This window comes from Pholis gunnellus (genome assembly GCF_910591455.1).
Source record: "Pholis gunnellus genome assembly, chromosome: 19".
In the NCBI taxonomy this organism is placed as follows: Eukaryota; Metazoa; Chordata; class Actinopteri; order Perciformes; family Pholidae; genus Pholis; species Pholis gunnellus.
Window position 1 is genome coordinate 12432631 of NC_136546.1, and position 14191 is coordinate 12446821.

Below are 14191 nucleotides of genomic sequence, written 5' to 3' on the forward strand. Positions count from 1 at the left end.
AACAAGGCTCTGACAAAACGCTGTCTGTTTGTCTATGAAAAGTAGTGGAACAGATCACAGCAGCAGAAAAGAAGGTATACACGGAAAAGAGAGGCAGCTACGAGGAAAAAGAGAAAGACAGAACATTAAAAAGACATAAAGCAACATCCTGTTAGTATCCATTCAATAACATGTTCCTTTCTTTATTCAAGAGGAAAGTCCACACACGTCATACATTACGTGAATTCCCATCTGTGTTTCAACACCTGAACTTTTAACAGGACCCAGTTTACACTTTCCACGTCCGTACATGAGGGAAAGAGATTCAGGCAATAAATAAGCCACAACAGGTTGATGAAAGTGGAAAGACATGAAAAGTCCGGTCTGTCACCTCTTCAACTCGTGGACAAGAGGATTATGAAGACAAGGGAAATGAACAAAAACAGGAAGATGGAGATCATGTCACGTTTTCCCTTGCTCATGCATCTCTTGTACTGTCCACCACACCAGCTGCAGAGCAGTGCTACACTAATACAAATGTTCCCTGTCTAGCACATGGATTCAAACCTGAGAATCTGTAGTCACAGGTCTGCTCGTCTATGCTACGTCTACTGCCTCTCGCTAGGAAAGATGCATACGGTCGGTTTGAGGAAACACCTCATAGAGAGGATGTTAGAAAAACACGGAATGACCGAGGTCTGATTTATAGAAACGTACACAGGGAGTAGTTTTCTTCTTGTGCTTTGTCTCCTCCAAACCCCATCTGAAACAACAGAAACGTGTGCTCTAACACACACACACAAAAAACACACTAGCTTCCATATGCCAACTCCAGTCTCATGTGTGTGTGTGTGTGTCTGTATTCAACACAAACAATCACAAGCCAAGAGGGCATGAAGGGCACAGGCGGCCAAGCTGCATGGAAAATTCTCATGGAGCTCTGAGGCCCGGTCGGTCCCGATACCAGTTCCCCAACCAGAATCACAGGAAACCCACACAGGAAACCGTTTCACACAACATGACCGCAATGCTTCCTCAAAAAAAACAACTCTGAAAGTAGCCAAATATCTGCTGCATGCTACACTCCACCCCCTCTACACCCAGTCTGTGTTTACTTCCCCCACCCAGTTGCCATGTGTACCCAAGCTTTCTGTTCAAAACCAACAAAAAAAACCTGTTAGCAGGAGCATGACTGCTAACATTGTTAACTTCAATGACTTAAATCAATCGGACAGAATAATACACTTTGGCCCACAGCCCCGTGTCTCAGACCTTTAGCTAGAACAGCGCACCACGAGAACATCAAGAACAAAGATAAACCAGACGCAGTCGCCTGGATGTAGAAAAACGCCAACACACTGCCGAGGCACCGCAGTGACAATCGGAAAACTTAATGGGGTTCGCACCAGCCAGGGTAGCGATATATATCGCTGCTTTTTACAGTTCATTCGCGGCCATCTTGGATTTTGAGATCTTTTTCAGACTTCAGGGGACGTTCCAGTTAAAATTTCTGACTGGGAAATCGGAAATTCAGACTTCCCAGTTCAAATGGAACGCAGCTTTACTTATGGTTAAGAACCAATACAATAAACTATGCTCAGCGAACAGGGTAACTAGCAGTATATCAAAAATGACAAGATTTCAATTTAAAATGTCTTCTTTAGTCCAACAATCATTCTAAAACATATTCAGTTTAATACCATAGAAAGTTTAGAAAAATTTAAATATTCACATATGACCAACAATTTTGATATGCACAGGAAGTGAATGATACCAGTCCCGCGATACAGTGATGATTTTAAAGTTTCATCCTTTAGTGGGTAAGTTAGCTAATGGGCAAGTCTTATATAAACTCCGTGCTTCTTTCAAGTAGGCTTTTGCTGTACCAGAGAGGCCAAAGATCAATGTCTGGATTGTTATTGGTACATTGAATCTTTTAAACCCTCCAACTCCACTGCTCTCCATTAATCACCTTGAGGGTTGGGCTTTTTTCCTCTAGAACAGGGAGATATATAGATATATATGTGTTTATGTTCCTGTGCGATCACATGTCCAGTCATCTCACTGTAATGTCTCAAAAGCTAAATGAAAGCCAGATGTTGTGAGAGGCAGAATTATGGTTTAAGTCGTCACAAGGACTTAGGACACAATGCATCTGGATGGGATGGCCTGTGAGAGCTCCACCTCTCCGCTAAACTGATATTAGGATAAAGAGCCATGGGAGGAAAAAGTCAATTTATCATTCTTTCTTAAAAGCTCTCAGTGGAGCGCTCCCTCTCTTTTCTCCGACAGCAGATGTAGATGTAGTGAACACTCTCAACGTCCCTGTGGACCGCCAGCCTATTTATTCTACAAGACATTCACCTGAAGACGCTCTGTTGAGAAGGTAATGGCTATTTAAGTGGGGTTACGTGCGTGTGTGTGTGTCTCACCTCGAGGGTCTGCATCAACGTGGGCTTGATGGCATCTTTCATTAACACCGCCAATGCTCCGCTCACACCCTGACAGGCAGGAAGAAAGAAATATGAAGGGGGGGGGGGGGCAAGAACAAGTTATAAGGATTAGGACAGATATTTAACCTCACTAACGCTTTATATTTATGTACAGAAGGGTTAAATGGTTATCCACTACAGATGATAAACGGCATGGCACTACAGTCCATTTGTAGGTCTCTGTGCTTGCTTCCCAAAATATTCCTCGTCGGCAATTTCAACACACTACACACACACATGTAGCATACACACAGTCGCACAGCATATTCTCACTGGGGCTGGCTCTAAAAAGGTGTGGTGGTGTTTTTCCATCGAGCCTAATCAGAAGACTAATGTAACTCTATAGGGGATCCTCCTCCACGGCTCTGAAACAACACAGGCCGCCGTCTTCTGTGGGAAACCAGAACCAGCTGACCCCACATGAGGACCCGGTGAGCGGTGCGAAAACTCTGCTCAACGTCTTAATAGCAGGTTACACCTATATTAGATGTGTTGTTATGAAGAGGGGGGAAGTGGTACTTTAAGTAAAGCTGGGACAACTGGGAATTTGGAAATGTTTAAACTGCAAGTTTGACAGAAAATTATGATGATGATGAATTATGTTTAACACGTTTCTCCAAAAACACCCACAAGGGCCCAACGCCGCAGGTTCCCCTACCAGAAATGTAGGACACACCTAACCTTCACACTTCTCTCTGCAAGGCCATGACAGATAAAGTCTCTTCATTTCAATTTCGGAGATGTAGTGATGAAAAGCCAACTGTGAGATTGTCAGCTTTCATGAAAAGACCACACGGTAACACACACCAGGTCCTCTGCGGTGACGGGCTGTCCGGCGCGACTGGTGCCCACCACCATGCGCGCCAGTCTGTTTCTCATGTCCTCCAGGCTGTCTGCCAGAGCCAGGATGGCCATGATCTCGCTGGCCACGGCAATGTCGAACCCAGTCTGCAGAGCGAGAGAAAGAAAGATCGTACACAATGTGAACTAGAAGGGCAACAAGCTGCAGCATTTCACCGGCCTGAAGAACAGACTAGCAGAAATTCTGCAGTTTCGTGGTTATTGTGTGAAATCATGTTTACACTTTCACACCAAAATTAAATTTGACTTTATATTAAAAGTGTTGACTGCTTAGTAAAGATATAGAGGTATAACTGACTGCCTCACGTCGACAGTGACTGGCAGAACAGAGATTATGTAGACACGATAGTCACCAGCTTTATCACATGGGCAAGAGAATACAAGTCATATGATTATGGCCTAGTTTTGGAGTAATGAATTTGGGAAAGGAAATTACTATTAACATGTTTTAACTATTTTTTGTTGGGACTTTTCTGTATTGATTTATGTCAAACTAAAAACAAACAAATGATGGAATGAGGGATTTCCACTGGGAAGAGTCTGGGAAACCAAAGCAGTGTCCATTCCACGTCAAAAAGAAAAAAAAAGAAATATAACTTAAACCACATCAATCCACCAAGGAACACATTTCTACTCCCACTGATAATGCCCTGAGGGGCTATAGTGTATCCAGCGCTGGAGGAAGGTGGAGGACAGGGGAATGAAAAAGGAAACAGAATGGACGAACTGATGGCGGTAAATGTAAACATATGCTGAACTAGCTCAGAGGCGGTTCCAGGTGTGTGTGTGTGTGTGTGTTTGGATGGGTGGGTCACTTTTCTCCTTCTTCAAACATTTGCTTTCACTTAAGCCTGCTTGCTTCCCATTGAGGTGAAGTGTTTATTTACAGGATTTCATTTAGCTGTCATTACTACAGACATATGGGTGGAATACATCTGGCCTTTATCACGAACGGAGGAGAGGGAAAATTGAGGGGAGTGTGTGTGTGTGTGTATTAGAAAGTTTGTATAAACTCAGTTTTATTGTGCGAGTATCTAAAACACAGGCATCTCATGCCACCTTAAAGGAATAGTTCAGATGTTTTGAGCTGGGGCTGTATGAGGTACTTATCCATAGTCAGTGCTTTACATACAGTAGATGACGGGCTTTTGTGTTATTGTGAGACTTTGGTTCGTTCAGATTCACCAAAGTCTCACAATAACACAAACTTACTAACCATTTCAGGCAGCCGTAGACCAGCAACCCCAGTATTCTGGAGTCTGGTGAGAACATAGATGGCTAACAATACTTCAGTTCCCTGTCGGAAGTGGCTGTCTCATGGCAAAGTAAAAATACTATAAATATACTCTACACTTTAACTGATCCTCTCCAAGCTGGGGGCGCGCCGACCGTCATCTGCTGTAGGTATTACACCGACTGGTTAATGTACCTCATACAACCCCAATTCAAAACATCTGAACTATCCCTTTAATAACAACATTAGACCCAGGTTAATGACAGCCACCAGCAAAGCCTCTGCAATGGAAAAACTGCCGTTTTGTCATACTGTGAGGGAGAATGGTAAAGTATTTGCAATGAACTGGAAGGTAACATATAGATTAGTGGATAATCTTCTGGTCACATTGGTCATATTCTGGATATTGCAAAAATACACAAAACAAAGCCGGTGGGTGAAGAGTATTTCAAAAGGACGTCATCTGTTCAGAGGAAAGAAGATTGTGAAGGCACGAGTGCTGCATACCTCTCTTATCTGTCCCTTTTCAGTGCTCGCTTGTCCGACTGTGATCTTCCTCAAGAAACGGTCATTTGTGTCAACAACTGGAAAACCAAGACAAAAAGAAAAAGTTTCATTTCCTGCAACAGTTCTCATAAAATCCACAACTTTGAGCAGGAAAACTGGCTTAACATCAATGACAGAAAAAAAACCTTTATTTAAAGTGGATGCCTCAGAGACACACACACAAGATTTATGTTTTTACAGCCTGAACCAGCCAGACTGCAAAAATCCATTACCACACGTTGTTAAATAGACACAAATGCATATCCACACACAGACACGCACACATATAAAGCCAATAATTGACAAGAAGAGAGATTCTCATCAGTTATTGTGAGTAGGTGATGACACACTGAAAGTGCTTATGCTACGAGGGATTTGCTACTCAAAGTTCCTTCACTCAGCACTCGGCCTACTCTCTGATAATGTGGCTAGAAATCTGTGGCTTTACTGTTGTTACAATGAGCCAAGAAACCACATTAGTCAAACATTAGCCTCATGTTGGTTTGATGTATTGAGAGGGAAAGCGAAAAACATGGTTTGTTTCATGAACACATAGACACACCCGCATAACGTTAGGTTGTAAATCTGTTCTTAATCTCCAGGTCTTTTAAGAGTGCCCTCTGGAGCCACTGGAGTAAATACCACATCAGTCATTGCTGCACCCAGCTGGTTGTCCTCTCCGACAACTCCAAACCAAAACACAGCTACCACTGAGGTAGCTATTCCCACTCCTTCCATAGCCACAGCTGATGACTTGGGAGCTTTCACATTAGATGTGTTGAATCCATATGAACACAGAGGGCCATAAAAGACGTGTCATAGTCAATTTCCATTGAGGAGAACACCAGCTTACTGCAGGGACAATTCATTTCAGAACTTGCTATATCAAAACAAATCTATTGTAGTTCAAGATTGCGTGTGATAATCTTGAGCGAACTTGACATTACAGGCGGTATGTCACCGCTGCATCACATCGACATTTAACTGGAGCGAAGATTAAACATCTAACATTATGGCCATACCTACACAGTTCACTAACCAATTGTTACATACAAAGCTAAACCTTTCTTTAAACTAAAGTCAAAATAGCAAAAAAAAACACCCTGAAAACTAAACTACCGTAACTTTGCTTTGTGGTTGGGGCGGCCAATGCTCTATAACATCACCATCTTATTATAAATACATCACGTTGGTTGGTATGTTGATAATATTGTCAGACTGATAGAATGACAGCCCTCTGCATCGAGAAGAAAACACAAATCCTCCTGAATATTCCACAGACTAACTCCTTCTTTAGTCCTCTTTTACTCCTTCAGAGGGATTTCCTATACTTCTGTTCGGTACCTCTCTGCCAGGTGATCTTCGAAGGGTCAAGGTCAAGACGAACAAAGGCGCTGACTTCCTGCGGTGTGAGAGATGCAGGATCTACTTTATTGATCCCCAGACGCTGGAATCAAAGAGACAAAGATTAGTGGATCATCTGTGAGTGAGATGTGATGTTCAGGTGAACATTTTGGCTTCAGTCCCAGCTGTGCCACTAGTGCTAAATACAGTAAATTATTCTCAACACAAGTAGTGGGACTTTCCCTTCTATGTCCACATCAGCTGGGCACGGTATCATCCCAGCATGCATAAACAAAACCAGAATAAATGACCACGAGGCGATCAACTCGGTGTCTGGTTCAAAAGGTTCACCGGGAGTGCTCTGTTTAAAAAGACACACACGACTCTTATCTCTCACTCTGTCCATTAAGACCAATGAATATTTTATAGTCCTTTTAACTTCTCATCCAACGGGACAGACAAACATTCAGTTGGCTTATGTTCAAAATTCATCTCCATAACATGTGCCATTTGAATTTTATCCATTAAGACTTGACATTAGGTTTTCTCTATCAATACCACAGAAAACAGCATTACTTTTAGACATAGATACATATTTTTAGAGATGAGGCTCACTGAGGTCCCCTATTGGATGAAATCAGAGCTCAACACAACGGTGCTTCTGGCTACGAATGATTGTTGAAAGTTTTAGACTTACACGTAGCCTGGAGATTTGGATGGGTGAAAATCTTCTGACTCCATTCACTGAAGGAACCAGTCTATTGAACAGGGCCTTGAAGGAATAACGATTTAATTACATTATGTGTGTTTATGCATATAAAGTACATTTAAATTGCACCTCAGAGGATTCAAATGTTTTCTTGAATAGAATGCATCACTCCAAATACACACTATGGTTGTCACTGCTAAATGTAATTGGGACATAAAAAGCATGCTCTTACATAGATTAGTTAATTGTCTCTGTGACACGTGTTTAAGGCTTCCCTGTGAACATTCAATGACTTCACAAGATAGCAGTATGTACACATAATGTATTAACATAATTCACAATTTCCTTTTTTCAAATCACAAAGAATAAAACACATCTAAATAGCATGTTTGTCATTATACTTGCATCCAGGTCAAAACAACAGTTTTTACATTTCTTGCTTGTGTAAGAATAAGTTATTACTGAGTGACGAGATCACACGGTCACCTTGTCTGACTGCGTCGCCTCGTGAAGCATCCTGGCATCGATGGCTGCTGCCACCAGGTTGTTGGCTGCTGTGATGGCATGAATGTCACCAGTCAGATGGAGGTTGAACTGACGGGTAAGATGGTAAAAAAAAAAAAATGTGAAAGAGTTGAAATCAAGAAAATCAAAGTACTATTCTTGTAATGTAACGGTAGACATTGTGGGTTCGGATGGCGCCGGTGGAATTAAAACCTCTAACAACGGGGGTTAAAATGTAATCACAAAATGTAGTATCACGTGTGGCTTCAAACAGAGTAATCTTCATGGTTTTGACTTGATGTCTAAAAATATTACGACATACGAGCCCTTCAATTTAAATGAAAAAACATATTGTGAAGACGTGAGAGTAAAGGGTGGTATTTTTGTATGAGAAAAGACGACTGTGTCTGCATTTTAAAAAACAGTCTGCTTCCATCTCACCCCTCCCTCCCTCCCTTACCCTTTACGGACAGTGATTTAGTCATAGGTAATATTATGCCACAGCTCCAGGGGTTGTGTGCGTGTGTGAAAACTCTGTGTGTGAGTCTCTGCATATCTTAGGTCTTTGAAGCCTGCATTAGTCCTGCTAGGGAGCAAGGAGAGTGCCTGTGTGTCTTACCTCCTCCATGGGGATGACCTGGGCATATCCCCCTCCTGCAGCTCCCCCTAGGCACAAAGAAGAGGTAGCACAGTCAGAGGCAGACCAACAGGACAGGGACACACAAAAGGAGGAATGCTGAGCAGTGTACTCTGTGTGAACTACTCCACCCCTGCACAAAATGTAGCAGGGTATGAAATGCTAGCCCCACACTGACAAAGATAGCTTATCACACAGTTACTTGAGACATTCCTAACTGCTGGCTTGGGCGCCTGTCTCTGGCATTGTCTAAATTCCACTCTATGTATTCAAAGCGCAGAAAAACAAAATTAAGAGTTGCATTCCAAAATAAAATGTTCTAAAATGAAAATACATCTCCTAACAGAATGGGACTGAGGTTGACATCGGCTTTCTTACAGAAGTTCTAGTTTCGGAAGGATTAACTTCAAAATAAGACACTACTGTAGTGGAGCACAGGATGTATTATGTGCAGCTAGCATAAGGACTTAAGTATTCATTACCGACCTTTAACCCCAAAGGTGGGGCCCTGGGAAGGCTGTCGGAGACAGGCAAAGGAGTTGAGCTTAAGGTGGGCAGTGAGGGCCTGGACTAGGCCAATGGTCACCGTGCTCTTACCCTCGCCCAGTGGAGTCGGAGTTATACTAAAAAAAGAACATACAGAACATTTTTGAATTTTACATTAATACCATAAAAGGAAGTAGGGATTGAGTGATGGCTTGCCCAAATCGGGCTTACTTCTTTTATATCATAAATCTAAGCACTACGGGGCACCGAAGGCAGATATAGTTAAGAAAAAGGATTTAGTTGTATCAGTAAGTCATACGCACCCAGCAACCAGTATATATTTCCCATCGGGCTGTTTGTGGAGGCGGTCCAACAGGGAGAGTCGGACCTTAGCTTTGCTCCTGCCATAGGCTTCAAGCTCTTCTGGCAGCAAACCAATCTCCTCAGCCAGCTGGTCCACTGACTTGGGGGTCTGAGCTCTGGAAATCGCTATGTCACTAACAAATACAGAAAGCATGACAAATCATTCACATGCATTTGATTTTAAAGCGTCAAATGGACTTTGTCTCCGAGGTGCAACTGAAAGAACAATGTGGCATGAGAAAGGGATGTAGATGCATTTCTAATAGCCTCACAGATAGCGGTCTATACCTTGGTACGGGGGTCAGGGGCTGCAGTTTGAGGCTGCGCAAATGCCAGGGTTGGTACTGCTGGTCCTGGAGCCACCGACCGCAACTACGCACCACATTCTAGTAGACAAAGAGGAGAGACAACGAGGTAGGTAGGCAACGAAGAAAAGGTGGTGAGCACATGGAGACAGAAACAAAGAGGCGCACCTGTGTTCTGTAAGCGGCTGTGAGGTATCTTAACCCAGACTTTGAGGACATCTCAATGGCACGTTCATCTAAAACAAAACAAAAAGTGTATGACAAATGCACATGTTGAGTAAAAACATGCTTCCCAAAAAGTTATGCAAGAGGGGACGGAGAAAGAAAACGCATGCTGCGTCCCATCATACGGCAGAAGGAGAAGGGTTACACTTGACATGACAAATCTGCAAATCTATTAATTCTACAATGCAGAAAATAAGCTGAATACACTTTTATTTTAACTGCAAACAAACTACACTAGTATGTCTATGGAAACTTAGATGCACAGTGATTGCTTTTATTTATTTAAAGATTCATTTTCTGGCCCTTTTTTTGCCTTTAATCAACAGACAGAACAACTGTACTGGACTGTAAACGGGCCACAGGTCAGATCCATACAGGGTGATTTTTGATGACTATCACAATATATTCCACACTACCTGTCTCCAGGGTGGGCTCACAGCGGATGACAGCAGCCCCTGGTCTAAGCCAGGTGGAGGGGAAATCCATATTCTCAGCTCCTAATATGACCACAGCATCAGCCTGCATCACCTTGGGAATAACGAAGAGAGAATAAATTACATATGAAGAATTTCAAAAAGAGGAAAGTGTTTAAAAAAAGAAATAATAAAAAAACACAATAGATAAAGCATTTGGCAATGCAATGACATTGCATGTGGTAAAGCAGAGACTGCCTCCTTGTGGTTGGCCACTATAACGGCACATACTGTAGCAACTGAATAATGACTAGAGACATTTAAGGACATGGATCACAAGAAGGTTTTCCATTTATAAAGCCATGGCTTCAGTGGTACGTCTTTTCAAACAAATGACACTCAAAACAAAATAATGTCCAGCTGACCACAAACACGGACCAAACTACACACTTTTAACAGCCACCTTTCAAGTCTACTCGGAGTAACTAGTTACATTAACACTTACATTTATACAAAAAAAAAATTCATTTTTGAGTGCAATGTGTTGAGTCACACACGCATATACAAACACACCTGACTCTGCAGGCCCTTTGAGCTCCAATGACTCTTGAGAGCCACCAGTCCACTTCTTTCTATCAGGCACTGCAGGGCCACCCCAAAGGGTCCTTCTCCTCCGACCAGCAACACAGTTTTCCCCTCCAAAGGAGCATCTGCAGAAATATTTCAATGCAACATTAGGATTTAACCTTTTTCATTCATTAAGTGCCTCATGCGCATTAGCAACCAAACTGTCGACATGGTCAATATTTCAGTATTAGTCAAGCGTATTAAAATGCAGACCATCTGGACATGGATGGAAATGACTTTGCACAATGAATTAATGTAAATGCAGCTTATGCCATTTTTATTTAATTTGTCCCTGCTGTTAATTTCTACTAGCCGTTTGTGTTTCTAGTTTATATTTACTTATTCATACATTTCATCCTTCGAAAATATAATCTGAATACCTTTTAAAATATATTTTTAGTGAATATTCATCTGTAATTGGATTGTCTTTTTCATGTCTGTGAAGCAAACAAAGAAAATCATAAGTGGAAAAGTAGGCGTTTAACAGCTCTGTGCAACACTGCCGTTATAATTACAGATACGGTTTGCTGATACATTTGGCACTTTTTCAAATCAAAGCCCTTTACATTTTATATTTTGAAAAGTAGAACAAAAAACGTTTTGAAAAGTTTTTGGTTCTATATTGTCGATCATAGGTTCTGCCACGCACTCAACGACCTACTGGTGTGCAACAGTTTGCTCTTTGTATATTTAGAAATGCACCACACCATATGCTACTGAAACTGGACCACAAATTCTTCACTTGCACCACATGTTGGCAACTAATTGTATCAGGGACACTCCAAATAACTGTGACCCTATGTACACCTGAACTCTGACCCCTACCCTTTGAACCCCAGGGTGTGTCTTAAATTGGTCCCAAACTCAGTAGTTATTCTGGTGAGTCAGCATTTTTTCTTGTGCGTCCTAATGACAAAATATTTTGGGTGCACTGCAGTTTCAGATCCCCCCATTATTCCCAAAATGTATTCTAAAAACAGTGAGACTCATTAACTTAATGTTCTCACTGATGTTGTGACATATTTTAGTTTACGGCACATTAGGCTTCACATAATAATGAGGTCGTAGAAATGCGAACGCCAAATTACCGTCGGATTTATGAAATGTGCGCAGTGTCCAATTTGGTTCTTACCGCCTTGAGTATGTTAACAAATCAGAATTAGTCTAAATTGACAGTCGCGTGTCCACTATTTGCAATCAGCATACTGCCAAGCCCCCATTTCTCTATATAAGGAAATACAGCTACATATATCAAAGTGTATACCGTGTTTCTCCAGCAGATCCAGGACAGCGCTGGCTCTGGGTGGCACAAAGCCTTTACTTAGGTCTCCTCGCACCAGGCGGCCCATATTCAAATCAGATATCCTTTATCAAGAAAATAAATGGACACAAACATATCAAAAGAAATACAGAATTATTACCCCGGAAGCATTTAACTCTTACTGGGCAGTGTGAGCACTACATCAAGGTTATTTTGTAAAGTGCAATGAGCGTGTTAAGGTCATTCAGAAGATAAATTGATAAATGATACATTGCTGTTCCAATTTGTGCTGATTATGAAGGGTGCCTTGCACATTTTCCTCATTCACTTATGTGCTGAAGTCACGAGCTGCATTTAGACAGTCTTGATTCTGAGCAGCCCCTTTCTAATTGAGTGTACCATATGAGTAAATACATTTATCGCTGTTGGGACAGGGAAACACGCACAGCTGATACCTGGCAGACTGCTGCACTAAAATGTCTACTGCTGACACGTTAAACAACATGTCGGGTCATTTCTAAGGGACTACGAATGCAATACAAAAACAACCAATGGAAAATCAACACAGTTAAAGACTATGTGCTATTTGGAAGAGATATGCTCTTCACTATTATTATCTCTCTGTGTGAGAACATAAAGCTCAGCAGTCTTATATGCTGTGATCCTAGTTAGCTAGTGCTAGTGGTGTTTACCCCTCTACATCCTTCTCAGGTTTCAGCGTGTTCAACACTCGACTGGTGAGGGAAGCAGGGGGGAGGTGAAGGTGGACTCCGTGCACCCTCGGGTCTTCATTGAGCTTCAACACCTCTTCTATGATCTACACGCAGTCACACAAAGACAAAACACACACAAAAAGAAAAGTATTTATAAGCCATTGTTGCAATAGTGACATTTTGCCTCCAGAAAATTCTGCATTGACAGGGTTCCTCCTTTCTATATGGATCAAGAGTCGACTTCAATAAAGCCAAAGAGAGCCACAGCTGAGAGGCTGCATTGCATTCCCAGCAACAGAATTTTGGAAAATACCATGAAGTAAAAAAAAATAAATGAACAGAACCCCAAGGAGTGACTAAGTCAATTAGGAAGTCACGGTTTAGCCATGCAACACTGGATATATGGTGACTTACAGTCAAGAAAAGCTTGAATAATACAAAAGCTCATGAGAGGCACTGATTACCTTGATGTTTACTACAACCACCATGCTGCACTGACAAACAGCAAGGGGAATGGCAAATCATGCACTGACTTGCTAAATAATGAGGGGGCGGGGAGAGTTTTTCTTGTTTTATGCGCAGAGGGAAAGTAACCAAATGTGTGTGTCAGCTTCACTTACTTCATCTTCACTGCACTCCTTTGCCAGACAAATCTGTGTGATGTTTAAGCCAACCTGTGGACGAACAGGGACGAACAAGAAGAGGGTTAACAGCTTGAATTATTGTGTGGAAAAAGACAAAATGGTTTAAATTCACATATAGCAACAGGAAGACGGGAATTTACCCTTCCTGCGATTTTCTTACTGATCTCCAACAAGCTGTCATCTTCACCTGCCTTTGAGATACAATTTGCATAATGACAAAACACACACTTGATGTCACAAGCATCTTCAATGGCTTCAGTAAAAACAGATAAACCTTGGGTTAAAGGTAAATTAAGACAAATTAAATACAACTATGCCATGGTAAGTTAGACAATATTTGAAGGCAACCTTCCACAAAATTGTTACTTTCACATTTGCTCACACAGTCTTTCATTCTACAATAGGAAACACAAATCCTACATGTTTATTCGTTTTTGTGCTTACAATACCTGAATAATGGCTAACAAAGGTTGGACGGTTGAATTTCTTCTCTGCAGAGCCGCGATTGCCTCCTTGGTGCTCTGAACCACCTCGCTATGAGAGAAAATAAACTGGTTAGTCATCTATCACATATCTTAAGCCAAAGACACCCATCATGTAAGGCTTTGGAAAAGGTAACACCAACAGAGAAGGAGACAACATTTAGAATAGTTTATTCTGTGTTTGGGAGGAAGGGTGAAAAACCTAACTGTGAATTATGCCTCAAATTCTCTCACTTGCTCAATTCAAATAAAACAATAACCGGACAGATAATTGGTTTGTTGCAGTTAAGAAATATCACATTCCAACTAGAACACTAGAAAAAAGAATTTTTAAAAATATAATAAAATAAAATACTATGCGTGAGG

At 41.6% G+C, this 14191-nt stretch overlaps 1 protein-coding gene across 3 annotated transcripts in view; it reads right to left on the bottom strand.

Moving 5' to 3' along the window:
* Positions 1-14191, bottom strand: part of mthfd1l (methylenetetrahydrofolate dehydrogenase (NADP+ dependent) 1 like) — a 32548-nt gene that overhangs the window by 17479 nt on the left and 878 nt on the right. The window contains exons 2-19 of one of the 3 annotated variants that reach the window (XM_079180784.1): positions 13793-13877; positions 13484-13534; positions 13320-13373; positions 12679-12803; positions 11990-12090; positions 10672-10808; positions 10102-10213; positions 9629-9696; positions 9444-9541; positions 9116-9289; positions 8793-8929; positions 8289-8335; positions 7652-7759; positions 7154-7228; positions 6457-6559; positions 5074-5150; positions 3279-3419; positions 2412-2480 (exon numbers count right to left, since the gene is read on the bottom strand). In XM_079180784.1, coding sequence (XP_079036910.1) covers positions 2412-2480; positions 3279-3419; positions 5074-5150; positions 6457-6559; positions 7154-7228; positions 7652-7759; positions 8289-8335; positions 8793-8929; positions 9116-9289; positions 9444-9541; positions 9629-9696; positions 10102-10213; positions 10672-10808; positions 11990-12090; positions 12679-12803; positions 13320-13373; positions 13484-13534; positions 13793-13877 — 1762 coding nt within the window. Of the gene's footprint in view, positions 1-2411; positions 2481-3278; positions 3420-5073; positions 5151-6456; positions 6560-7153; positions 7229-7651; positions 7760-8288; positions 8336-8792; positions 8930-9115; positions 9290-9443; positions 9542-9628; positions 9697-10096; positions 10214-10653; positions 10809-11989; positions 12091-12678; positions 12804-13319; positions 13374-13483; positions 13535-13792; positions 13878-14191 lie in introns of all 3 variants that reach the window. The other 2 variants (XM_079180786.1, XM_079180785.1) reach the window with 2 other exon arrangements.